Genomic DNA, 25,487 nt, shown 5'->3' on the forward strand with positions numbered 1-25,487 from the left:
TAGGTAAGGCGCTGGGTATAGAAGTGCAGGGATCATCTGCAGCTCCGTTGGAGGGGGGTGATAAAGGGGTGCATCACTCTGTGCTTGTTTGGGGATTGATAATACTTAACCCTGTAGCTCTCCATGCACTTCACAGAGGCATATAAGCACCACTCTCCCCATTTCTCAGAGGGGGAAACTGAGGCACAGAGTAGTTTGGGGGGGGGGAGGCCTAAACATAAAGGAGTGGCCACTGATTTTTTTTTTTTTAGGTGACACCCTGGGGCCTCCGGAGTACCCACCACTCCCACTGAAGGCAATGGGAGCTGTGGGTGCTCAACACCTCCAAGAGTCAGACTCCAGGCATCTCAGGCTAACCATTTTTGAAAAACTTTGGCCTAAAGTAACTCACCTGAGGTGATGCAGCAAATCAGTGGCAGGGCCAGGAATAGAACCCAGCAGTCCCAGCCCCTGGCCCTATCCATTGGGCCCCACTGTCTCCCCCTCGCTATTGGCACATCGGACAGGTCCTAGAGAGGTAGCATTAAGAATAAGACCAATGGCAGCCCTTCCCACCCCGGCAAGAAGGCGAGAACATAAAGGAAGAGAAATAAATTAACTAAAATTTATTTCAAAAACCTTTGAGTCTCTCAGGAGTTCTGGGAAATGTTTTCCCAGGAATTTGAGTCTTTCTTTTCCTCATTCTCATTCTCTTCCCTCCAGCAGAAAAGATGGTCACTTCCTTCCACGCTCTCCATGTTCCACTGGAGGCGAGGAGCGAGACCTGTCCTCACCGGGCAGGCAAGTAACAAAGACCACAGCCCGGACCCTGCCTTAGACAGCTTGCAATTTAGCTATGAAACGAAGTGCTACTTTCTCCAGACCGTGTTGAGTTCCGGCCCCTCCAATCAGTGACTCTCGCTGGTCTCTTCATCGGAGCTCTCAGCCACCACCCTGGTCCTCTCCACCTGCATCTGATTGTGGTCTCCAATCTGCACCATTTGAGCATTCTGAATGATGAGGGGCTGGGGGCCTCCTGACCCCTGCATCGTGTTTTGGTGGCTGGGCGGGAGGATGAAGTGCTGGGAAGGGGAGGGAGCCGACTGGGTGGGCATGAACTGACTAGCTGGGTGAGGCTGGTACATGGCAGGAGGGGCAAACATTGGAAGAGAAGATGTCTGGAGTTGGAGACTAGACACAAGCTGCTGCAGAAGTTGCTGAATTCCTGCAGGATACGGCAACAGTCCTGGCAAAGGCATTTGGGATGGGTAGCCAGGCTGGGACCCCAAGTTCAGACCAACTAAGTTCTGTTGCAGCATCTGGATGTGTTCCTGGTATTGCTGCTGTTTCCTGCGCTGCTCCTGGATGTGCTGTAACTGGCTCCACATCGCCTTCTGCTCACTGATTCTCTTGAGGCGGAAGGTGTTCTTCACCGTCTTGGAGAACACCGGGGAGTTCTCATCCAGAGGCACCAACCCCGCCAGCACGGTGGGGATCGGACACTTTGAGGGGTTCTCCTTGGGCAAGAAAGGGATGACCGAATTGTACTTGGGCAGCCGCTGGAGGGAATCCATCAGGGCCGTGTTCATCTGGTGCATGTAGAAGTGGGACTGGAAGTTCTGGGTCAGTAGCAGGAGGGTGAAGGCAGAGTTGTCTATGGCATCCTGGAAGCAAGTCAGCTGGCATTGCCCAGGGATGAAGAACTCCTCGCAGAATGTGGCACCGTCGGGCACCCCCATGCTCTCCAGCATCTCCTTCACCCGGCAGGCAATGGCCACATCTTCACTGGCGTGCAGGACAACGAAACTGAAGAACCTTTTCTCACCACAGTCCAGCTCTGGTGTGGGGGCGGCTGCTGCCTGAGGAGGAGGGAGGTCCCCTGAAGAGGAGAAGGATGCCGTCTCTGCTTTCTCTGTTAGGACACAGGAATCTTCTACTGGCATTCGGATGGAACCAGAGGCTGGCCCTGGGGTACACAAGCTAGGGAGCTCGGTAAGTGACTCCTGTTCTGGCTTTTGGACCACACGTTCCTGCAGTTCTGCTGTCACCATGGTGGGAGGGTCAGTGCATTCCACAGGACAGTGCACAGCACTCGGATGCGGAAGTGGGGTTTCGGGAACTAGAAGAGATGGGGGAACAAAGCTACCGGCCTGGGGATTCTCAGATGGGTGGCTTCTTACTTGGCTTTGCAGAGGGGGTGCAGAGGAGCTGCTGAACCGGCCGGCGTCCCGTGGGCCGTGGCTGACTCTCCCTCCGCCAGGCTGCACGGTGCAGTTCGCGGCACCCCCACAAAGCTTGCTGGGCTGCGGGACATGGTTACGGTGAGCTGAGCAGGTGTGAAACTCCATCGTGGGGGACTGGCTGATCTCAAAGTGGCTGATGAAAGAGGCTGGGCTGCCAGAGGAACGCAAAGTCTGTGGCCCTGAGAGAACCGATCTGCTCCCGATCTGCACTGGGGGGCTCCTCGTCACTGGAGCCGGGCTGGCAGTCAGGAAATGCCCAGGGTCAGATCTCAGTGTCTTAAATTCGTTACCCGTCTCTGTGGAGCTGAAGTCAATCGTGCACTTTTCCTGAGCCTCGGCCAAGATGCTGCTCAGATTGTCTCTCCGAGGATCCTCGCTGGCGCTGAAGGCCACAATGGCAGCCTTGTAGGCATTGTCCCTGGCCAGGTGAGTGCACAGATTTTCCTCTACCAGCAGCGAGTAGATCCGTGCCAGGGCCAGGAGAGCACCTGCCTCTTGCTGGGGAGTCAGTGGGTTCTCGCTGCCTGCGGTACCCCATTTGCTCCTCCAGATACAGAGGGCTCCTTCATCATCACCCAAAGCGTCCAGGCATATCCTTGCCTCTGACTCTCGTCCCAAAGTCAGCAGGACCATGGCTTGCAACAGCTTACAGCTGCTCGTGCAGGGTCTTGTGTGCTTCAGCTTATGTTTGAGGCTAACGAGTCTCTCTTCTGGGATCCTAGATAAAATGCTGAAGACCCCCTCAAAACCTGGCTGGACCTCGCCAGCCTCTGCCATCTCTTCAACTGGTTATCCAGACCGTTTGCTGAAGAAGCAGGTGATGAAAAGAGCATATTACAGCCTCTGGATGCAGGGACGGAGCAAAGGCCTGGGCCCCTGCTGTGTTTTGTAAAGCACCTGGCACGCTTTGGTAATACATAAATCCTCTCGCGCTCAGCGGCTCTGCTCCCAAATACTTTCAGGATCAAGGGGTAGTGCTGCCATTCTCATCCTCTTTAAAACTCACCAGCTGGATCTGCAATCAAACAGAATGGGAAGTTACAGAAACGGGCCAGGCAGTCTGGGCACTCCATGCTAGGTTGGCCCAAGGTCACTGGGCTGTCAGCATTGCGTCTACACCACACCTTTTTAAAGAATGTCACTCCGCTTTAGTATGTAGATAGTCTTTGCCATTTGCTTGGTATTATTCATCTTTACTACATACATTATTGCAAGTACATAAAACTCGAAGCACATGGCAAAGCTATAAACATTTGCTATATACATTTGCAATGCTCACTTTAAAGTAATCAGTGCTAAGTTATTGACATATTTAGAAACATAAAAATTGCCAGACTGGATCAGAACAATGGTCCATCTCATCCAACGTCCTGTCTCCAACAGTGGCCTATTCCAGATGGAAAGTGCACAAATCCTCTTAATGGGCCGTTATGGAATAAGTTGTCCATAGGGAAAGCATCTTCCTGACTCCAGGTTTATGTCCTTTCAGTTCGTTTATGCCCTTAAGCATGAGGGTTTATATCCGTTACATAGATACAATCTCATGTAATTGTGGATGTTCACATTATCCATATCCATATCTAATCCCTCTTCTGAATCTTGTTAAGATCTTAGACTCACCAATGTCTTCTGGCAGCAAGTTTAATTTAATATCAGAACTCACTCTAGTAGGGTGGAGAGGCCCGGACCAGAAGTGGAAGGTTGATGCGTCTCAGTCCGGAGGAATACTGGCTATAGAAGACCAACAGAATATCTGACCCTCTGGAAAAATCTTCCAGTATTTAAAGGAGCATCAGAAAAGAGTGCCTTTAAAAAATGCAGACAAAACAAAAACTCCCACAACAATCTCGCTTTCAGGGGGAAATTTACAATTTCACTGTTTTTAGCTACTAGTTTTTCTACCTCACAAAAACCCTCTGATTGCTTAATGGATGAGATCAGACATATATCTAAGGAAGTTATCCTCCCTTTCCATGAAGAATTCTGGTTCACAGAAACTTCTTGAAAAACCAAAGCAAACAAAATGATCACTGCCTTTTCAAAACAGCTCCAACTTTGTAAGTCAGATCGATGTTGCATTCATCATCCAACGTTCTGTTTATGCACTTTGCACGAGGCAATACTATCTTTTCGCAAGGGGGAATTGACACTTCGAATATGTTCATGGGGCTCTATGAAATGACTTTTTAAAAAATAAAAACAGACGCTTGGCAAGTAGCACCTGCAGAGCAGGAAACGTTTTGGAGAAGAGGGACCTCAGTCACATTTTAAGATTTGGTTTAATTTTTTAGAAATCTTTGACTACTTCCTGCAGGTGGAAACTGGAGATGTCAGTCTCCTTCCACTCCGTACCCCCCTTCCTCTATACCAGGGATCAGCAACCTTTGGCACGTGGCTCTCCAGGGTAAGTACCCTGGCAGGCCGGGCCGGTTTGTTTACCTGCCACATCCGCAGGTTCGGCCGATCGCGGCTCCCACTGGCCGCGGTTCGCCGCTGCAGGGCAATGGGGACGGCAGGAAGCAGCGGCCAGCAAATCCCTCAGCCCACATCGCTTCCCGCAGCCCCCATTGGCCTGGAGCGGAGAACCGCAGCCAGTGGGAGCCGTGATCAGCCGAACCTGCAGATGCGGCAGGTAAACAAACCGTCCCATCCCATCAGGGTGCTTACCCTCGCGAGCTGCGTGCCAAAGGTTGCCGATCCCTGCTCTATACTCATTACTTTACTTTACCTTTCTATTCTTCTGTTGGTTTTTTTTGTTCTGTCATTTGGGGGGTGGGAATTCTTCAATAAAAATATCACTTTAAGCAAAGAAGTGGGCGGAGCAGGCCTCTGTTGCTAATCCTTTCCCCATTCAGTCTTTCAAATCCATATAAAATTGGGATTTCCCCCCCCCCCTTCCAATTCTTTTGTTTGTATTTTGAAACATCCTCCAACAGAAGCTATTAGAACATTCATTGGGAAGTAACGCGCAGAACCATGAAACCTGCCCAGAAGTTAAGGATCGTAAACTCCTGCTTCTCCTAGGAGGCCCTTGCCTGCCATCCTCCCCTACCCCCCAACTATCCTGCCGTGTAAATCGACATAGGTCCAGTGACATCACTGGGGTCGTGCCAATTTATACCAGCTGACGATCTGCTCCCTACCAGTTACCAATTCCTTCCCAGGGTATTTGGAACCAAGATTCCTCTGCTGCTGTTCTTTACCAGTCCTGGAAAAATACCAAGGCCAGACTTTTTTCCCAACTTTGTCGGGGCATCCGATTAATTGGCATTTAGGAGCCAAAACAGGATGGCCGGCGCCTCGTTCTGACCAGGCCAAGTTTGAAAATGTTGCCCTGGCTGGCAGCAGCCATGGGATGAATGAAACAGGGGCTGGCGGGCTGGATCCTGCTTTTAGCTGCACCCCAAAATCTGCTGGCTGAGAAGTCCTGGCTCCTAGGACCTTGTCCTCGTCCCGGCTTGGCCCCTGGGAAGGGCAGGGCTGGCTGGCTCCACCTGTCACTTTCCTCTTCCAGCGGGGCTCTTACGGGGGCGAGGGAAGGGCGATTTACCTGGGTCGCTTGGGTGCACTGAGCGCGGGGGTCCTCAGCCGCTCGGCGCCCGTTTCCAAAGCCGGGTCCCGAGCCAAGGGGGCGAGCTGGCCGCGGGGAGGCGGAAGTAGCCTGACCCCGGTTCACATGGCCCGAGAGGCGGAGCCGCGACCGCGGGTTTGCCCCGTCGCCACCCCGCGGCAGCCGGAGCCCGGGGGGGGGGGGGGCGGTGACGTAACACGGGGAAGTGGCTACATGTCGCTGGCTGGCTACAGCGCGTTCCAAAGGGGGCGGGGCCCCGCGGGGGGGGGGCAGGCTATGGGGGAGCTCAGCCCCTGGTGGAGGAGGAGGAGGCCGAGGTGGGGGTGGGATCTCGCCCCCTGCAGAAGGGGATGGGGGTGTGTCCCCCCCCCAGCTGGAGTATGGAGAGCCCCATGGGGACTCCCCCCAGCGGGGGCTATGGGGATCTCGCCCTCCAGCAGAAGGGGATGGGGGTGTCCCCCCCCCCCAGCTGGAGTATGGAGAGCCCCAATGGGGCTATGGGGCTCTCACCCCCCTGCAGAAGGGGGGGTCAATGTGGGGAATGTCGCCTCCGGTGAAGGAGAGGGGGATCTCGCCCCCAGGGGGGAGGGCTATGGGAAATCCCACTCGCAAAGGGAGGGGGGGTGAGTGGGCGTGGCTCTCTCCCAGCGGGGGGAGCCATGGGGGGATCCCCGCGCCAGCTAGAGGAGGGGGGAGCTAGGGGGGAATCCCTGCCCCAGCTGGCGGGGTGGGAAGCTGTGGGAGGCTGGAGAAGTTCTTCAGAGGACTCGCCCTCTCCCCAGCAGGCCAGGGCTGCTCAAGGGACTTCAGTCCAGTGCCCTCCCACGTGCAGCCTCGGGGCAGGGGGGGCTCATGCGCTCAGATTGGGGATCCCCCCCCCCCCGCGCACCAGCCAGAAGCTGGACTGATGCGCCTTCAAGTCCAAGGTGAGCCCCCACTGTTCCCACCAGCCGAAGCCAGAGGGCGCACTTGCCATAAGGAAATCTAGCCTTCTCCCGGGGCTCCGGGTTTGTCTCTGGCAAGCTGGGGGTCGGGCAGCATTGCAATTGTACCGATTTCTTTGCCAACCGAGGAGAAGGGTTAAGGTAACGTGCAGCCGGCTCTTTTCCCGGGACAAAGCTCCCAGTTCGCTGCGGACCACAGAACCTGCTTCCATCTCCTTCTCAGCATCGGTCTGCCACACTGACACCATGCTGCCAGGGTACCAGGTACCCTGTAGGACAGGGGTAGGCAACCTATGGCACGTGTGCTGATTTTCAGTGGCACGCCCACTGCCTGGGTCCTGGCCTCCAGGGGGCTCTGCATTTTAATTTAATTTTAAATGAAGCGTCTTAAACATTTTAAAAACCTTATTTCCTTTGCATACAACAATAGTTTAGTTATATTATAGACTTATAGAAAGAGACCTTCTAAAAACGTTAAAATGTATTCCTGGCACGCGAAACCTTAAATTAGAGTGAAGAAATGAAGACTCGGCACACCGCTTCTGAAAGGTTGCAGACCCCTGCTCTAGGAGATGGTGTACCTCGCTTGTTCCCAACAGGATGTATAGGTACAATAGAACCCCAGAGTGACGCACACCTGGGGAATGGCGCTTGTTCCTAACTCTGAACAAAACATTAGGGTTGTTCTTTCAAAAGCTTACAACTGAACCTTGACTTAATACAGCGTTGACGCTTTCCTATGCGGAAGAAAAATGCTGCTTTTAACCATCTTAATTTAAATGCAACGCGCACAGAAACAGTTTCCTTACCTTCTCAAATCTTTTTTTAAACGTTCCCTTTATTGTTTTTAGTCGTTTATGTTTAACAGCACTGTACCGCATTTGCTTTTTTTGGTGTCTCTGCTGCCTGAGTGTGTACTTACGGTTCCAAATGAGGTTTGTGGTAACTCTGGTGTTCATAACTCTGAGGTTCTACTGTAAGTATATTTAATCAAGAGGCGAACTTCAGTCTTTAAGACATTAGTCATAGAGTTTAAGGCTAGACGGGACCTTCAAATTACTGACCCATATCTCCCAGTCCATCAACCCCAACCAGCACCTGCACACCAAGCCCAACGACCAGAATTAGCCCAAAATAGTGCAGCCCTCAGGGGACTAAACTATTATGTGCCTCAAGCAGAGAATTGAAGGGACTGAAGTGCATTGTTAGAGTAAGAAATACATTGTGGTGTGGTTTGCAGCTGACAGGCATGGGAACTAGGGCTAAGAGATGAAAGTGACAATGTTAACATCATGGGCGGAGCTGGAACTGACCGGGAGGGTCCCCTGGGCAGAGTGGCCAGGGCAGAACACACAGGAGCAGTGAAGTAGAGGATGCTTTCACTAGAAGTTGGAGGTTGAATCTGAGCTGTGCCCGGGCACTGAAGGGCAAAGCCTGACAGAGCAGCTTTTGGGAAAGAGTTCAGGAAGGAACTGGTAGTGAAAGACCAAAAGTATGTTCAGCGTTACCTAGAGAAGTTGGCTTAATTCCTTCGACAGAACTAAAAGCAGAGCTCGTCCAGACTCTTGTTAGGGTGAGAAGAGGATGCTCTGGGTTGCTCTCTGTTTTTCTAATCAGAAGTGCTTCACCTTCAGATTTAAAGATGCCAGGAGAGAGAGAGACACACTGCAAACCGCTCTCATGGTTTGAAAGCAATTGAGATTTATTTTGAAGACCATGTTGCCATTTTTCCATAAATTAAAACTCAGCACTTTGTTTCTGGAGGGACTATTGGAATAAACATCAGTAGTAAAGGACAGGTTTCAGAGTAGCAGCCGTGTTAGTCTGTATCCGCAAAAAGAACAGGAGTACTTGTGGCACCTTAGAGACTAACAAATTTATTAGAAAAGTAGTAAAGGAGTCACTAGGAGTTGATCACCAAGACACACCAGCAGCAATCCTTCCCACTGTATAACTCACTTAATCCCACGACAATGGCAATGTTGGATCCATCTAAGCAACTCCTGGAAAAACTGCTGTTAGCCATTTTTTTCAGTGGCTGCAGAGTGCTTGGGGTGAATATGACATGCACAGAGTTAGTTTTTTGAGTAGGATTTTTAAAAGCACCGAATATGTTGGAAGCACAAGTCCCATTGAACCCTGGCACTTTAAAAAAAAAAAAAATCCCCCCCTTGATACTATTTCTGTGCAAAAGAAAGGTTTGGAAATGGTCTTGGGAAGGAGACACCCACAGCTGCTGCCGACTGTCCTGTCGATGGTCTCAGCTCTGCAGGGAGCAGAACAGTCAGAAAAGGGGTAGTATATTGTAGTACATGATGGACAGCTATAACAATTAAGAGAAGGAAACAGTATCAAAAGTTAAGGGCATCGTTTTGTTGTGTTCAGCGGTCCACTGCTTGGGTGCATACTTGACTTTTTGCAAGACTGCTGCTTTCCTCTACATCTGTCCACAGCTAGGCATAGCAATCCACGCATGGATCGCCACAGACGTGCAGCTCTTGCAGCCAACACTGAGACCCCCCCCTCCCCCACCTCAGTACAGTGTGCTTCAGAAATAAGGCAAGAGCGGTAGGTGCAGACAGTCAAGCCACTTTGGTTAGTGAGTTTCCTGCAAGATACAGTTAGATGAGCTGACTGTATGTTAGCTCTGAGCATGGGATAGTGTGTCAGGGGTAGGTGCAGAGAGGCAATCACCCTCCCTTTGATGGGTCTGGCAGGTATGTGAGTGACTAAAACCTACAGGGAAGTTCTGTTCTTTCCCCCATGGAAGCTGACTGCAATAGTTGGAACATTTCAAGGATATGTCTTAGTTTCTTTAGCCACTGTCTTCTCTGATGCCTTGGTCAATTCCTCTAATGCCTTCTTCAGTGCTTTCATTGACTCCTTTGGTGCTTTAGGTATTTTGGCCTCCTCCTTCAGTGCCACAGCCATCTCCTTCTCTGGTGCCTTGGGGACCTCAGCCACCTTCTTCTGTGCTGAAGCCACCTCTTGCGGTGCAGATGATGTCATCTCTATCATCATAATTTCTTTCGGCTCCCCTGTGGCTTCTTGGGTCGCTCCGACTGACGGAGAGAAGGGGCCCACAAGCCAGTTGAGGGGAGTGTTGTGTGAGACGTACTCCAGTAGGGCCTCCAGAGACTCCTGGGCCTTTGTCATTTTCTCCCGGCTCTGGGTCAGGGAGCTGCTGGAGAGGTCCTGGAAGGAATCAGCTCTGGAAAAGGAAGCGTGGAGCTGCTGCACGTTGTTAACAGCCTGGTGCACTGTTTCCTGGATGTTGCTGGGGAGGCCTTGGATGCTGGAGACCAGATTCACATAGGCAGGGTGCAGCTGCTGGGTGATGATCCGCACCATGGCTAGAGTACGAGGCTCGACCTGCTGAGAGGAGAGTAGTGGGTAAGACTTACACTGCGAAACCAGTGTTTAGTGCACCATGCGTCCCTGTAAGTACTCCCCACTAGAGATACCTCAGGCTGGGAAGCACTCCCTCTCGGCTGGGTCCGGCTCCACTCAATCCACAGCTGTTGAAGCTTCTCCAGGCTATCCTGAAGCTTATGCCCAACGCCCTGTTTTACGTATTCGATCTGGCGAGAGACAGGAACGATCATTGCAGATACCTGTGATCAGCAAGAAACTCTGCAATGCCCAGTCTCTCTTATACAGTGGGGTCCCGAGAACGGGAAGCAGGCAGGACCACACCAAGGAAGCTGCCGCGCATCAAGCAGAGATGGGAACGTAGGTAGACGTGTGACCCAGAGGGCACCCTGGGAACAGAGCGATTTAGCACTGGGGTGGAATGCTTTGCACCGCCAGGGCAGGAAAGGGGGTGTACTTACGAGGTTTATTGCCAGCTGGAGTTGGGAAAGACTGTGCTGGGTGTTTTGCTTGATAAGCCGCAGCTTGTTCAGGGAGTGCTGGTAGGCTCGGTGGCGGACTTTGTTTGAGAGGGAACCCAGGCGCACGAAGTAACTCTGACGCTGTTTCTGTTCTTCCACGGAGGCCATGTTGAAACCCTCGATGGCTATGGCAAGTTTAACTGAAGGGAACATTTGTATAAGGGTCAGGTTATCAGCAGGAATGCCCGCCCCCAGCGATGGTCCTCTTGGGCCCACTGCACAAGATCGGCGACACACAGTCTAGCACTAGCATGACCTAACGGCCCCACTCCTTGTCTCTGTGCCTCTGTTTCCCTATCTGTAAAATGGGGATAATGATACTGACTGCCTTTGTAAAGTATTTTGAGATCAACTGAAGAAAGAACTAATGGTTATTATTCGTGCTCAGACACAGATTTTGAGAGGACAGCAGCTGCCTGAAGGGATGAAGAATGCACTGATATATTGATTGATTTATTTTTTGCACGGATCTCACCTGCTTTTACCCACCATTTTCAAGGCAAATAAGACAAAACAGTAGCTAGCGAACATCGGAACCTCCTCCCTGTGTCACATGCCAGCTCCTAATGTTGAGAGAAAGTCATTGCGGTGACAAGTCTAAAGCAACTTACCTATCCCAAGACAGGAGAAGGCCGCTGCCATGTAGCAGAAGCAATAGTGTCTGAGCTTGGAGGGAGGAGAGAGGTGCATTTTCTATTGCTAGCACATGCTGTAGAGCAATGGCTCTCCACCTTTCCAGAGTACTGTATCCTTTTCAGGAGTCTGATTTGTCTTGCGTACCCCCAAGTTTCACCCTTAAAAACTACTTGCTTACAAAATCAGACATAAATACACAAAAGTGTCACAGCACACTATGACTGAAAAATGGCCGACTTTCTCATTTTTACCATAGAATTATAAAAGACATCAATTGGAATATAAATATTGTATTTACATTTCAGTGTATAGTATATAGAGCAGTATAAACAAGTCATTGTCTGTATTAAATTTTAGTTTGTGCTGACTTTGCTAGTGTTTTTGATGTAGCCCATTGTAAAACTAGGCAAATATCTAGATGAGTTGATGTACCCCCTAGAAGACCTCTGTGTACCCCTAGGGGTACGTGTACCCCTGGTTGAGAACCGCTGCTGTAGACTGTCTAAGCACTTTCTCACCCAGTTCCTCATTTGTCAGGGGGAGGTAGTGATCCACCAGCGCCTGTGATTTCTCTAGCACAGCATCCACTCCACTCGCCACCAGCTGGCCCGCTGCCTTGGCTTTATTTAGGCTGTTGGTCACCACGAAACTGGTCATCTCCACGCCGTCCTGGACAGCCTCTCTGCTCCGCCCTACAACTGTATTCACTTTGCTGGTCACAATGTCCTTTGCACCACAAGCAGCTTCCTTGGCAGTATTGACAGTGGAGGTCACCACTGATTTGGTCAGCTCAACGCTGTCCTGGACAGTCCCTCTGGTCAGGTCCACTGCTTCGGTCACCCTGTTGGTCACAATGCCCTTTGCACCATAGGCAGCTTCCTTGGCAGTATTGACAGTGGAGGACACCACTGATTTGGTCAGCTCGACGCTGTCCTGGACAGTCCCTCTGGTCAGGTCCACTGCTTTGGTCACCCTGTTGGTCACAATGTCCTTTGCACCACAGGCAGCTTCCTTGGCAGTATTGACTGTGGAGGACACCACTGATTTGGTCAGCTCAACGCTGTCCTGGACAACATCTTTGGTTACATCTACAGCGCCGGCCACTCTGCTGGCCACCGCATCTTTCGCGCCATAGGCAGCATCCACCGCACTCATCACTTTAGTAGACACCATCTGCTTGGTGTCTGAAATGACCTAGAGGGGAGAGCCAGAGGAAAGATTATTGTACACTCACTCAAAGACTGAGGTGGTTTTTTCCAGTGGGGAGATACCAGATACCCCTTCCTTCCCAAGTGGCCCTTCTCTAGATAAATAGTGGCATGGCTTGGTAATGTCATCCATTAGTTTCCAAAGCTGTAGGGCCAACAGGCAGCATGAATTGATGTAGCTCCAGGACATCAGCGCCACTTACACCTGCCAAGGATCTGGCCCTTAGCCTCTCTGTCAGCGGGCAGCTCCTTTTCTAGCCCAAACATCTGCAAAGCAAATGTCTCTTAAATCAGAGTTCACATTGCTCCGTCTCTCCCTCTCGGCTAAGCACTGCAACCCATCTGTTTCCCTATGGCAGGCCTATGCCTCCCTATCCGTAGCATTGGCCCTCGAGCAAGTTGTAGCTTCCCCTCCTGGGGAAGGATGCTGGATGCAGAGGCACTTACCTGCTCCGTTGGTTGTTGAAGGAAGGGCAGGTTCTCCTCCAGTTTGTCCAGTCCCTTGCAGGCGTACTCATTTACCGATGTGACTAGAGAGAGGGAGAGGCACAGACTTAGTTCTCTGAATCTGTTTCAGTTTGACTCCAGCTCCCAGTGGCAAGGCCAGGCAGAGGGAGCCTGGACAGCCAGGATAAGAGCTTCACAAAGACAACGCAACCGGACTGGTTTGTGTAGCCTTGTGGCCACGCCCTTTGGGAACCCGACTCCCTGTGATGGCAGGAAGTTGCTCCAGGCAGAGCTTAGCACACTTCTCCATCGGAGGGGGTGTCTTTATTGCTCAGTTGCAGCCACTTGGGAGCCACATTAACTGGGAGGAAGGAATCCTGGAGGTCCTCCAGCTGAAGGTTGGAGGATAGGAAGAAAACCTCAAGCTATGGGGCAAAAAAGACTAACCAGCCCCTCTTGCCCAAGAATGGAATAGCTGGGCAGTAGGCAACACGGACTCCGATTTAATACCAGGCTCCAGGACAGAAATGCACGGCGTCCCAAGTTCTGGAGGGCAAACATGTCAAGCAGGTTGGAGAACACAGAGTGGCTGCAAAGGGCTAGATGCCAGTCTCACTGGAGTCCATGGCAAAATCTTCCATTAATTTCACCAGGCTCAGGATCTAGCTGAACCCAGGGGGCAGCAGGGTGGGGGAGTCAGCAGTGCTATGGTTAAGCAAAGAAGTTAAATGGAGGAACTGCTGGTTCCCTGTGGTCTGTGCCAAGCAAGCCCAGCTATTGTTGGAAAGAGTTAGCTAAGGTGGATAGGAACTATGGCTGAGAGAGGAGATGGAATCATAGGGCTGGAAGGGACCTCGAGAGGTCATCAAGTCTAGTCCCCTGCGCAGATGCAAGACCAAGTAAACCTAGACCAACCCTGACAGGGGTTTGTCCAACCTGCTCTTAAAACCTCCAGTGATGCGGATTCCGCACCCTCCCTTGGAAGCCTGGTCCTGCGCTTCACTATTCTTATAGTTCACAAATTTTCCCTAATATCTAACCTAACTCTCCCTTGCTACAGATTAAACTCATTACTTCTTGTCCTGCCTTCAGTGGACATGGAGAACAATTGATCACCGTCTTCTTTATAACAGAAGACTTATTAAGTTCCCCCCTCAGTCTTCTTTTCTCAAGACTAAACCTGTCCCGTTTTGTTAACCTTTCCTCATAGGTCAGGTTTTCTAAGCCTTTTATCACGTTTTTTTGCTCCCCTCTGGATTCTCTCCAGTTTGTCCACATCTTCCCTAAAGTGTGGCACCCAGAATTGGACACAATATCCACCTGAAGCTACACCAGTGCGGGGTACAGCAGGACAATTACTTCCCATGTCTAACTTATGACACTCCTATTAATATACCCCAGAATGGTATAAGACATTTTCGTAACTGCATCACAATGTCAATTCACTTTCAATTTGCAATCCACTATAACCCTCCAATCCTTTTCAGCAGTGCTACTACCTAGCCCGTTAGCCCCCATTTTGTAGTTTTGTATTTGAATTTCCGTCTTAAAGTGTAGTACTTTGCACCTGTCTTTATTGACTTTCATCTTGTTGATTTCAGACCAATTCTCTAATTTGTCACGGTGGTTTTAAATTCTACTCCTGGCCTCCAAAGTGCTTGCAACCCCTCCCAGCCTGGTGCATTCCACACATTTTATAAGCGTAATCTCCATTCTCCACGTCATTAATGACAATATTGAATAGTACGGGACCCAGGACTGACCATGAGATATGTCCTCCCAGTTTGACAGCAAACCATTGATAACTACTCTTTGAGTATGATTTTTCAACAAATTCTGCACCCACCTTGTAATAATTTCATCTAGTCCATAGTTCCCTACTTTGCTTATGAGAATGTCATGTGGGATAGTGTCAAACGCTTTACTAAAAATCACAACAGATCAGGCCTACAGCTTCTCCCCGTCCACTAGACCAGTAACCTCGTCAAAGGAGGAAATAAGGTTGGCTTGGCATGATTTGTTCTTCACAAATCCTTGTTGGCTATTCTTTATAATATCCCTGTATGACTTGGAAATAACTCAGATGCTAGTTGAGGAGCACATACAGTAGGAAGGGTGTTAAACCCAAAGCTGTTTTTTCTCTTCCTGCCCGATACTGGACATCACAAACAGACCTTAACCACATCGCCAATACTCTCAGCAGCTGGGGCGTTCACACCATGGGACTAAAGTGCTGGGATGAGAGAATGAGCCAGCTACCCAATGCTGCGCTCCTGTTAAACAAGTCTTCCCTGCTGGTCTGTGTCCTGAGCCCTCCCACTTTTCGGCCGTGCAGTGTAGTCTGAGAAGTCCCATGAGGGTTCTCCCACCCCCGCGGAAGGGAGGAATCACTCGTCTCAGTGTTTACTCACTCTGAGGTTCCAGGTGGCTTAGAATTGGCTGCACGCCACCAACTGCGCTGCCCACTGCCATGGCAGCCACGGTCTCTGCCACGCTGCAGATGTTGCTGATGTACGGATGTATCCCCTTGGTGTAGCTGTAAGCAGAGGAGACCAGGTTGTAGGCAGAGCTGATAAAGGGCAATCTGGCCACCCTGTTTACTATGTTCTGAGCAAAGGAAAGAAGAAGTGACATTAGGGGCAGATCCTGTGGCTGGTGGGTGAATATAAACTGTAGTCTGAGCCATGCGTATTCCCAGAGAGGGTCTTTATGGAAAACACTCTGTCCTCTATCTGCTCAAGTGCAGTGACAGAGAGGTGAAGGGACCTTCTCAGGCCACACCAGGAGTCAGTGACAGAGCAGGGAGTAGAACTCAGGACCATGCTTCTTGTCAGTCACATACCGATTTAACATCACCCTACCTGGATTTAGCACTGGAACCCCTGGCAGATCGGTCTCTCAAATTTTAGCCTTATGGCGCTCCCCCCACACGTGAAGTTACCGCCCTCTCCCGAGCAAGAGGAAACTGCATTCTCCATATTAAACTAGAGCCTCAAAGCAGTCAGTGTGGCTGGACTCTTCTCTTGCCTGGATGTTGGGATGAGTTAGTGCGCTGAAGCACCTGTTGACAGGTGAATTGTGGATTACACTTGTAATACTAGCTACCTGTGATTTACCTACCACTTGATGCTCTTCTTCAGCCTTTGGAGGGCCAGTATTCGTGGCCTTGTTTTCAGATGCCATTGTGAAGTCGGATGCAACTGAAAGGAGAGAAAAAGAACAGTTACAACATTATGAGTTAGCCTTCTGATATTACCAGTAACAGCTGGTGGACAGGATAACGCCACATGCACTTGGATTATTGTCCACCACATCTTAGGAACTTCAGAGCTCCTCTTCCTATCAGGGGCGGCTCCAGGCACCAGGGCAGCAAGCGCATGCCTGGGGCGGCAAGCCGCGGGGGACGGCCTACTGGTCGCTGTGAGGGCGGCAGTCAGGGAGCCTTCGGCGGCATGCTTGCGGGAGGTCCGCTGGTCCCGCGGATTCGGCGGCAATTCGCCAGCGGGGACGCCGATGGCGCAGCACTGGCGGACCTCCCACAGGCATGCCACCGAATTGGCGTGACCAGGGGACCGCCTGCAGGCGCGCCGCCAAAAGCCGCCTGACTGCCGTGCTTGGGGCGGCAAAAAACATAGAGCCGCCCCCGCTTCCTATTCCTTACAAGAAGAATGTGAAGATATTCTAATAGCTCCGTCAAGTCATAGAGATTTCATGAGTTAATGTGAATCTTTACCAGGGATCAGAATGGGTATGTAGGAGGGAAGCAATATCAATCTACCCAACCTTCTTCCACCATCCCAACTCAGCTGGATGTTCTTACTAAAATAAGCAGCACTGAAATTGCGTGGATACATTAATTTCTTAGACATCAGAGTTAGCGCCCCAGTGAGATGAATTGGGGCAGTTCTTACTCATATTAGGCCCGATATATCTGTCTAGAAGACAGAGATACTCAGGCATCAGTGTCATGTTCTGAATGTCCTCTCTGCAGCTATTAGGGTGACCAGACGTCCCGATTTTATCAGGACTGTCCCGATATTTGCTCGTTTGTCCCGCGTCCCGACCAATGTTTGGTCAGGACACTGGACAAACAAGCAATTTTTGCCCTCCGCTCTGGCTCGCGCCCCCTCCCTCGCCCCAACTCCGCCCCCTCCTTCCCCCATTGGATAGCTCCCCAAATCCTCACCCTGGCCCCACCCCCTCACTGCCCCATTGGATCCCTCCCCAAATCCCCGCCTCTTTCCGAAGCATGCTGCATTCCTCCTCCCTCCCAGGCAAGCGCTGGAGGGAGGAGGCTCGGGGACGGCGGGGTGAGTCCGGCCTGGCCCTGGCCCGAGCGCAGGCAGGAGGACGGGGGGGGTACCTGCAGGGGGGCAGCCCAGGGTCCAGCCTGGGGAACCGGCTCCCTACGCGCCCATGGGTGGGGTGGGGGGGGCAGCAGCTGCCCGCGTGGGGACTCCGGTTCCTCGGGGCTTCACCTCCGCCACGTGCGCCCCGGCCCCGGAGGGATGTAGTTGGCGCTGGGTGCCAGGCACATGCCTCTGCCTGACATGTGGCAAGGGAGAGGCGGAGGAGCGGCTGGAAGGGCCGGTCGGGCGGCGGCTCCGCCGCGGTGCTGGGGATAATTAGAATCTGTGAGTCTGTCTGCCTCCGGGGGGCAGGGCGGGGGGAGCAGTGCGTGCCTGGCTGGGTGTGTGACCCTAGGTGAGGCGATCCCGTCCCGCGATGCTTGGCCGAGTCCCGGCCTGGGGGCCGCGGCAAGGTCCCGCTTCTCTAGCGGGGTGTAGCCCAGTGGCACGAAGGTAGCTACAGCTCCGCACTCCCGGGCCCGCGGGGAGCTGGAGCCTGTCAGGGAAGGGGCTGCCACACGCTGGCGCACCCGCGGCCAGCCCAGGACGGTCTCCGCGCAGGGACTTGGCGGGGGTGCTCCCCCTGTCCGTGCCCATCTCCGCGGCATCGGGGTGTCAGTCCTCGGGCTCCGGGCGGAGGTTGTTACATCCCGGGACCCGGGGGCCGCTGTTTACATCTGCGTGTGGCCAGCACCAGCCTAGGCGCTTCCCGCTTGTTCGTGCTTTTTTTTTTTTTTTCTCGCCACCGGCTTTTTTATTTTTTTGGCTCCGCTCCCTCCCCCCCCCCCCCCGCGTCCCGATATTTCGCCTCTGTGATCTGGTCACCCTAGCAGCTATAAAGTATAGGATGCTTGAATAAAAGCTTACACCCTGCAGAAGATGATGGCTTGTGTCACTGCATGTTGTTCCTCATCTTACTATAATTAATCTTGGCAGAATTTGAGGTGTATTTATTTTAGAATTTTGATGGATAATTTAGATTTTTATTTTTAAGCATTTTTTTATTTTTATCAATTTAAATTTTCATGGTTGTGGGAAATTAGGGGGGTTCAGACAATAATTATTTAATGACAGCAGACACTGAGATTCAAAAAGTTAAAGCTTTTGTGACAGACCCAGACCAGTGGGGTACAGAAGTCTGGTCCTATTGGGATCCAGGATGTACAGGAGTCTGGTAGAGAGCAAATATACTGGTCACTGGATGAGTAGTTTTCTGTTCCCTGGGTGACCAAAGCAGGGGCTGCACTAGAGTAATCAGGAACCTGCTAGAACCAGTTAAGGCAGGCCGGCTAATTAGGACACCTGGAGCCAATTAAGAAGAAGCTGCTAGAATCAATTAAGGCAGGCTAATCAGGGCACCTGGGTTTTAAAAGGAGCTCACTTCAGTTTGTGGGGGGAGTGTGAGGAGCTGGGAGCAAGAGGCGCAAGGAGCTGAGAGTGAGAGGGTGTGCTGTGCTGCTGGAGGACTGAGGAGCACAAGTGTTATCAGACACCAGGAGGAAGGTCCTGTGGTGAGAATAAGGAAGGTGTTTGGAGGAGGCCATGGGGAAGTAGCCCAGGGAGTTGTAGCTGTCATGCAGCTGTTACAGGAGGCACTATAGACAGCTGCAGTCCACAGGGCCCTGGGCTGGAACCCGGAGTAGAGGGCGGGCCTGGGTTCCCCCCCAAACCTCCCAATTGACCTGGACTGTGGATTCTCCCAGAGGGGAAGGTCTCTGGGCTGTTCCCCAACCCACATGGTGAATCTCTGAGGCAAGAAAATCCACCAATAAGTGCAGACCCCCAAGATAGAGGAGGAACTTTGTCACACTTTATAACCTTTAAAACGCAAACTGGCAACATCACATGTCAAACTATACAAAGTCAATAGCCTTAAAGCAAACTCATACATTCTCAAGCAACATTTTTCTTATTTTGCCGATCTGTAAATTTTGATCGTCCTTGACGTAAATATGTTTACATGGGTTTGGGTGTGTACGGTGGAATTGACATTTATCAACATTTACCGATAAAAATCGAATCCTTCCAAGCTTAACTGTAAAGATGAGAATTAACAATCCAATATGTCATCTTGACAGTGACTGCTGCAAGAGAGAAACTGCATCTTAGCCGTGGAATGAGTGGGGAAGGCAGGTTTTCAGAGTTCTAATTTTGGAAACCTGGTTAGCTCATTGTCATGATATAATGACAATGGTGTTTAAAGTTCTATTTTTAAGACAACTGAACTTGCTGAACAACCGCTTTGAAAAAGCTCAGATTTCCCCCATTGATTCTGACATTAAGCTGGGTTTCCCCATGTCTCAATCTATTTCCCAACAGGATGACGCGTTTGAGAGCACCCTGGCAAAACCTTAACTCCCATGAGAGAGAGACACAAGGGCCAATCGCCTAACAGAGATGCTGACACAGTGGCAGGCACTTCCACCATTAACAATTTGATGAACTAGTAACCGTGACTGCCATGTTTGTTTCAAGGCTCATTCGACACAGTCCTCTGATCTTGGAGTCTCTCTCGCCACAGCTCTACTCTAGGGATGCTTTAGCACATTTCCCGTCACTGCGAGCACCAGTTCAGCTTCACCAGCAATAGTAACTTTGGAAGTCTTAGAACTTTGTGTGTGCATGGGGTGGAGTGGAGAGGGAAGGGGTATATCCTGTTGCCTTGACTTGCTGGCTGGTTCAGTTAATATATTTTGTCCGTGGGAGTTGCTATGTAAGCAGTGGGAAGAAGCTGAGGAAAGGAGGACAAGAGAATCCTTGAAGACCGCATGCGTTGGGACAGGCTAGCTATGCACACAGCTAGGGGAGACTGAAGAAGATACACGATATCGCTATCGGCGTCCTTACCAACTAGCTACCCGGTTGTTATTGGTTGACGTTTTATGGCAACCATTGCAGCAGTCTCTAACCAGCTGTCGGAGCACCCAGGCCTCAATTCAGGAGAGTACTTAAGTGCACGTTGTCCAATTAGACTCATCCTTAAGTCTCACCGAAGTCGATGTGACTCAGGTGGGCTTAAGTGCTGCCCTGAACTGGGATCCTGGAGCTTGTGGACTGGGCTCTTGGGGGGGCACGGGCTGTGGCAGCGGCAGGCACAGGAATAACAATTTGGCTGCTTTTGGAGGGGCACTTTCTGTGCCGCCCGTGGCTGGAGGAGCTGCCTCCTCCCCCTTCCCCAGCGGCCCCGGGGTCAGAGGAGTTCTGTGCCCCTGCTGACTGGCTTGCCCCCCCGCTTTGTGCATGCCTCTGGGCTGTGGTATTTAAGTCTAACACACATAGTGTGGATGGACTTCTGGCTGCCCTGGCATTTTTAACTCTGCACCAGTTAGACCGGCTCTGAGCCAAGTTACATGGCACGGTGAAGTCTTTGGGCTAAAGACTGTGTTTTGTGTATGTACAGCACCTGGTACAATGGGGCCTCGATCCTGAATTGGGCCCGGTTAGGCTCCACCGCCGTACAAATAATGAGTGTTAACACTGGTGGCAGCATCTGGCGAGCTGTCTCCACCCGCCCCAGCCAGCGCTGCTTGGTAATCCCTGTGGGGCTTTCCGTTTATGTGGGTACAGCACCTTGCGCAAGAGGGTGCCTGAATAAGGGGCCCATTAGGGCACTGCCACAATCTAAACAACATCTACCCTGGCGAAACGGCACCAGGGTCTGTCTGCACTGTTGAGCTGGCCCTGGTGATTGGCACTACCCCAGCACCACAGCAAAGTCCAGCCCCGTTCCTGTGTCCTCCTCACTGGCGCTGTGCTGCCCAGTGTGCATGGGTCTTTGTGTCGCACTGAGCTGAGACATTCTAGGATACTTTCCCAGTGAATTGTGGGAGAACTTGTCTGTCCTGGGCACACGGTGTGGGGGAATGGTGGGAAGGTGCCAGAGGACTGTCAGTACTCATGTGGTTTATCTCGCATCCTCAGGGCAAAGTGGCTAGTTACCAGCCCCGGGGAAAGCAGCACCTGGGCTCTAACCCACCCACCCCCTAGGCAGGCCAGTTTGCCTGGGTTGAAAATAACACCCCACTTGGGTGAGAAGATTGTGTGTGGATGGGAGGGGGGGTTGGGGCAACATCCAGGTGAGGGCTCGGGCTAACTCTGCTGTGAAGACAAACCTCAGTATTAGCCAGTCTGGGAAATTTGTAGAAAGTTTTCCTAACGTAGGCAGGGCCTGGGAGTGGTGAAGGCCCAATACCAGGAATCAATAGGCTGCTCACAGGACGCACGTGACTAGCAGTAGTGGTTACACTTTCAGGAGGCTGGTTTGTTGTCAAAGGCTAGGCTGAGTCAGCCTGCAGGATTTGTCAAAGGGACCTCCCCGCCCCTCCACCCACCCACCCAGCGCACAGATGATGCAACACCACGTAGGGCAGCTCCTGCCCAGAATTAGTTTTTGTTTTCAGTCTGGAAATGCACTTTGTTTTTGCACTATATCTCACTGGCCTTGGAGTCTGGGTTACTCTAGAGTTAAAATCTTGCACCGTAAGATTGTCTCCTAATTAGTGTGTCAACGAGCAAGGACAGAACACCTCGCTCCTTGGGCAGCCTGAGAAAAACCGAGGGCCTGAGTTTCCTCTCTCTCTCGCTGGTGGAAATCAGGATCAGCTCCTTTGGCGTTAAAGGAGATCTGCTGGTGTTAAAACTAGACATGACAGGCCTGGTTTTGGTACAGTTTTCATACGTGAGTGACACGGTGCTTGGGGCATGAGCGTGTTAAAACACGGTTTGCACGTGCCTGCGTAGGTGGGACCAGCCCTTGTTACAGCGCCAGTATCTGCAGCGTAGGCAGGCCCTTGTAATGCTGCGGCCTGATTTTTCAGAGATGCTGAACAGCCTCTCACTCTCATTGACCTCGGTGGATATTGCAGGTGCTCAGTACCTCTGGGGGGGGAAAATCAGGTCACTGGTATCTCAAGACTTTTTTTTGTTTTGTTTCTTGTATATACAGGTCAATACTGTTGTGTTCACTGCTGAAACTTCCATCTGGTTGCGGAGACCAGAAGCCCGTTCACCCCTTTGAAATGACTTACTGTTGCAACAAAAGTGTTTGATCCTAGCTGGAGGAGGGCCTCTTTCAGACAGGCCAGTCCGCCCTTGTGGAATACCCCAGCCTGCTTTCCCAATTCAGCACATTCTGGACATTGCTGTCTGCAGAGGATCGGCCAGATGTTTGCTCAAGACCACATGAGGTTCTGCTTATCAAGGTAAGGACTAAGCTGCTACCATTGCTTTATCAGCCTGAATGTGACTTGCTTGTGTGAGCCAGGAGATGGCTTGGGTGCCAAGTAGTTTTTACCTACATGTGGAAACAGGTTCTGCTCGCGTTTGCTACTGGTTATGTCAGCTTTATTTGCTACATTCTTATGCAAATAGAAATCTGGGATCTCATCAGTCTGGAAATCTGCTTCCTACATTCAAGTAATCTTTGAAGTCCAGTCTCTCTCCTCCAACTGGCAAGGACTGATTGATCAATAGGAACTAGGAAACTAGGTAGACTGGATAGCTAATGACTCTTTTATGAGAGACAGCTAGAGTTAATAGTTTGGATGGGAGGAGGGAACACTAGAAAGAATGTGAATGGGTGTGTGGACTCTGTCAGGTGTCCTGGGTTCCCATCCCAGTTTTACCACTGACTTGCTGGGTAACTAAACACTGTGCCTCAGATTCCCTGTCTGGAACGTGGCGCTAACAACAAGAGTTGGTTGTGAAGTGCATTGTGATCAGAAGAGGCGTCATGGCCAACATTTTCAGAAGTGGCCAGTGATTCCCAACTTGAGACACCTTGGGCCTTAGGTTTCAGAATTGCTGGGAGATGTGGCTCCACAGCTCCTCTGACAATCGGACCCAAGAGGTCTTGCCCCGGCCCCCCAAAATTGATGCACCCACAAAACATAAACGTCACTGGCTGCCTTTGAAAACGTTGGTCCAAGGAGTTTTGTAACATGGTGTGAGGCTGTGCATGGGGGAAACCAAGGGTTCTCAACCTTTTTCTTTCTGAACTCTCCTCCCCAACGCTATAAAAACTCCGTGCCACAACAAATGTTTTTCTGCATATCCAGTAGATTAAAAGCCAGGGCCAGCATTAGGGGATAGTCAGCAGGGCAATTGTCCAAGGCCCCACGCCACAGGGAGCTCCACAAAGCTAAGTTGGCTTCATCCCCATACTTAGTTCAGGCTTCAACTTTGGCCTTAGGCAGTGAGGGGGAGAGGGGACTCAGGCTTCGGCGTTCGTCCCTGGGCTCCAGTGACTCTAATGCCAGCCCTGCTTTCTGGTTTATTTTGGCGGACCCTCTGAAACGTGCTCACGGCCCCCCAGGGGGCCTCGGACCTCTGGTTGAGAACCACTGATGTAAACGACCCGTATGGGTTGAGTAGAGTCAGACTGTGCTCTGATCTTCTCATTGCATCCTGTCTACTGTCTATCTTGTTTACTCCGAATCTTTTAGGTCAGGGACTCTATTTGTATCTTGTGCAGCACAGAGCATGTTGTCAGTGCTTAATAATTAGCATAGCTGGATGCCCTGTAAGGTTTCTAGCAGAGCCTTGTGTAATTAGTTGCTTTTTCTTCCCTTGGAAGGTAGTGTCTAAAGCATCAACTCTAGGCATATATAGCTACCACCATTTTTCAGGCCCTACTATTATCCTACTGCAGAAATACTGAATGTCTGTATCATGCCTATGCCAGATGGTCACCACTACAGAAAAGTTACAGGCAGGTCTCAAGGTCCTGGAAACTGGAGAGACCCTAAGGTTTCACTCATCAGTTTCTCTTAGTCATTGGATTGCTGACATCCCTTGGATAGCCACAAAGTCTGTTTCAGAGTAACAGCCGTGTTAGTCTGTATCCGCAAAAAGAAGAACAGGAGTACTTGTGGCACCTTAGAGACTAACAAATTTATTAGAGCATAAGCTTTCGTGGACTACAGCCCACTTGCATCCGAAGAAGTGGGCTGTAGTCCACGAAAGCTTATGCTCTAATAAATTTGTTAGTCTCTAAGGTGCCACAAGTACTCCTGTTCTTCTTTTCACAAAGTCTGTGTTAACATTAGAGGTAAACAGAACTCAATAAGTCAGTTCTTTGCCTATAGCCCATCCCACTTCATAAGAGATCGACCCTCCCATGGAGTGCCTCCCAGTCCCCCATTACTTGGTTCTCAAAATGTTTTCTTCTGCAGGCCGCTAGTGGCCCGTGGGCCACGGTTCAAGCACTGCAGCACTAAGCAATCCCACCAAGAATTAATTGAGCCTCACTACCAGTAGCAGGCTTCTGAAAACCACATGCCCCTTCTAATTTCTATTATGGTCGCATCCATAATAGCTCCAGGGGTGGAATCCGGCACCGTACAGACATAGGAAGATGTGTCTGCCCTCGAAGAGCTTACAGGCTAGGAAAACCCTGCCCCCCAAAAAACTGCACAGAAGGTAGGGATCAAAACAAATACACATAAAGCAAAGTGGTGTGTGTGTGTGATTGCAGGTCTTGTTAGCATTGGGCTCCCCACCGGTCTTAAAAAGTCTTTCTCCCCCACACAGATGCATGGGGAAGGGATGAGAAAAGGATAGGCTTAACTGGGTACTTTCCTGCCTTTCTGCCCTCTCAGTTTGGAGATGGTCTTGGAGAGACCAGGGATAGAAGGTCAAAAGCAGGGGCCCGATTCTTCCTTTCCCCTGCAGTGTGTGTCGTTCGTACGCCAGTGCAAAAGGCAGACCTTCGGATCGGGTAGCGGTTCACACCCACGTTGCACTGGTGTAAATAACTACACAAGGGGCAGGGCAAATCTGAGGGGGCCCCCGAATCTCCCCGACAGAGCAGCAGCCGTGACCCCCAGAGCAGAGACTGTAGGGCCGACGGACAGGTTGATCCTCCCTTGGAGAGCGCTGTCTGATCTCCCTCCTGGTGGCAGTGGAAACGGTTCGTTCCAAAGATCCCAACCAAGCACCGAAGTGGAGTAGAGACTAGAGTTACATTTCAGGCTAACATGCCCACTTGCCAAGTATAGCCAAGGCTACAATACTGCACCTGCCGCCCGGTCTTACCTGGTCTTTTGTCTTCTGCTCGCTGCGGCGCCCGGGAGCCCTTTGCCCTCCTGCGCAACCGGCCAAGTTCTAGTCGCAGCCTGGCCCGGGACTGCCCTGCACATGACAGACAGCTGAAGAAAGCCAATCCAGGAGCGGCACTCTCCACCCTGGCCAATCAGAAGTGGCAGGTGGGTGGGGCTA

The 25,487-nt window shown here is 51.2% G+C and overlaps 2 protein-coding genes across 3 annotated transcripts; both read right to left on the reverse strand.

The window, feature by feature from the left end:
- Positions 1-613: 613 nt before the first annotated feature.
- On the reverse strand, positions 614-5,927 carry TICAM1 (TIR domain containing adaptor molecule 1). The gene is made up of 2 exons (XM_054013647.1): positions 5,773-5,927; positions 614-3,237 (listed from the first exon to the last, which is right to left on the reverse strand). The coding sequence occupies exon 2, from the start codon at positions 2,997-2,999 to the stop codon at positions 888-890; it is 2,112 nt and encodes a 703-aa protein (XP_053869622.1). The 5' UTR covers positions 3,000-3,237; positions 5,773-5,927; the 3' UTR covers positions 614-887.
- Positions 5,928-8,415: 2,488 nt separating this feature from the next.
- Positions 8,416-25,388, reverse strand: LOC128828734 (perilipin-3-like). Of its 2 annotated transcripts, XM_054013651.1 has the most exons (8): positions 25,305-25,388; positions 16,042-16,121; positions 15,333-15,528; positions 12,922-13,004; positions 11,785-12,460; positions 10,571-10,770; positions 10,202-10,318; positions 8,416-10,109 (listed from the first exon to the last, which is right to left on the reverse strand). In XM_054013651.1, the coding sequence occupies exons 2-8, from the start codon at positions 16,102-16,104 to the stop codon at positions 9,531-9,533; spliced, it is 1,914 nt and encodes a 637-aa protein (XP_053869626.1). In that variant the 5' UTR covers positions 16,105-16,121; positions 25,305-25,388; the 3' UTR covers positions 8,416-9,530. The 2 variants fall into 2 exon arrangements, with proteins under 2 accessions (XP_053869626.1, XP_053869627.1); XM_054013652.1 differs by lacking the exon at positions 25,305-25,388 and having other exon boundaries at positions 8,416-10,112; positions 15,333-15,457; positions 16,042-16,118.
- Between the last annotated feature and the right edge of the window lie 99 nt (positions 25,389-25,487).

This window comes from Malaclemys terrapin, chromosome 24 (genome assembly GCF_027887155.1).
Source record: "Malaclemys terrapin pileata isolate rMalTer1 chromosome 24, rMalTer1.hap1, whole genome shotgun sequence".
In the NCBI taxonomy this organism is placed as follows: Eukaryota; Metazoa; Chordata; order Testudines; family Emydidae; genus Malaclemys; species Malaclemys terrapin.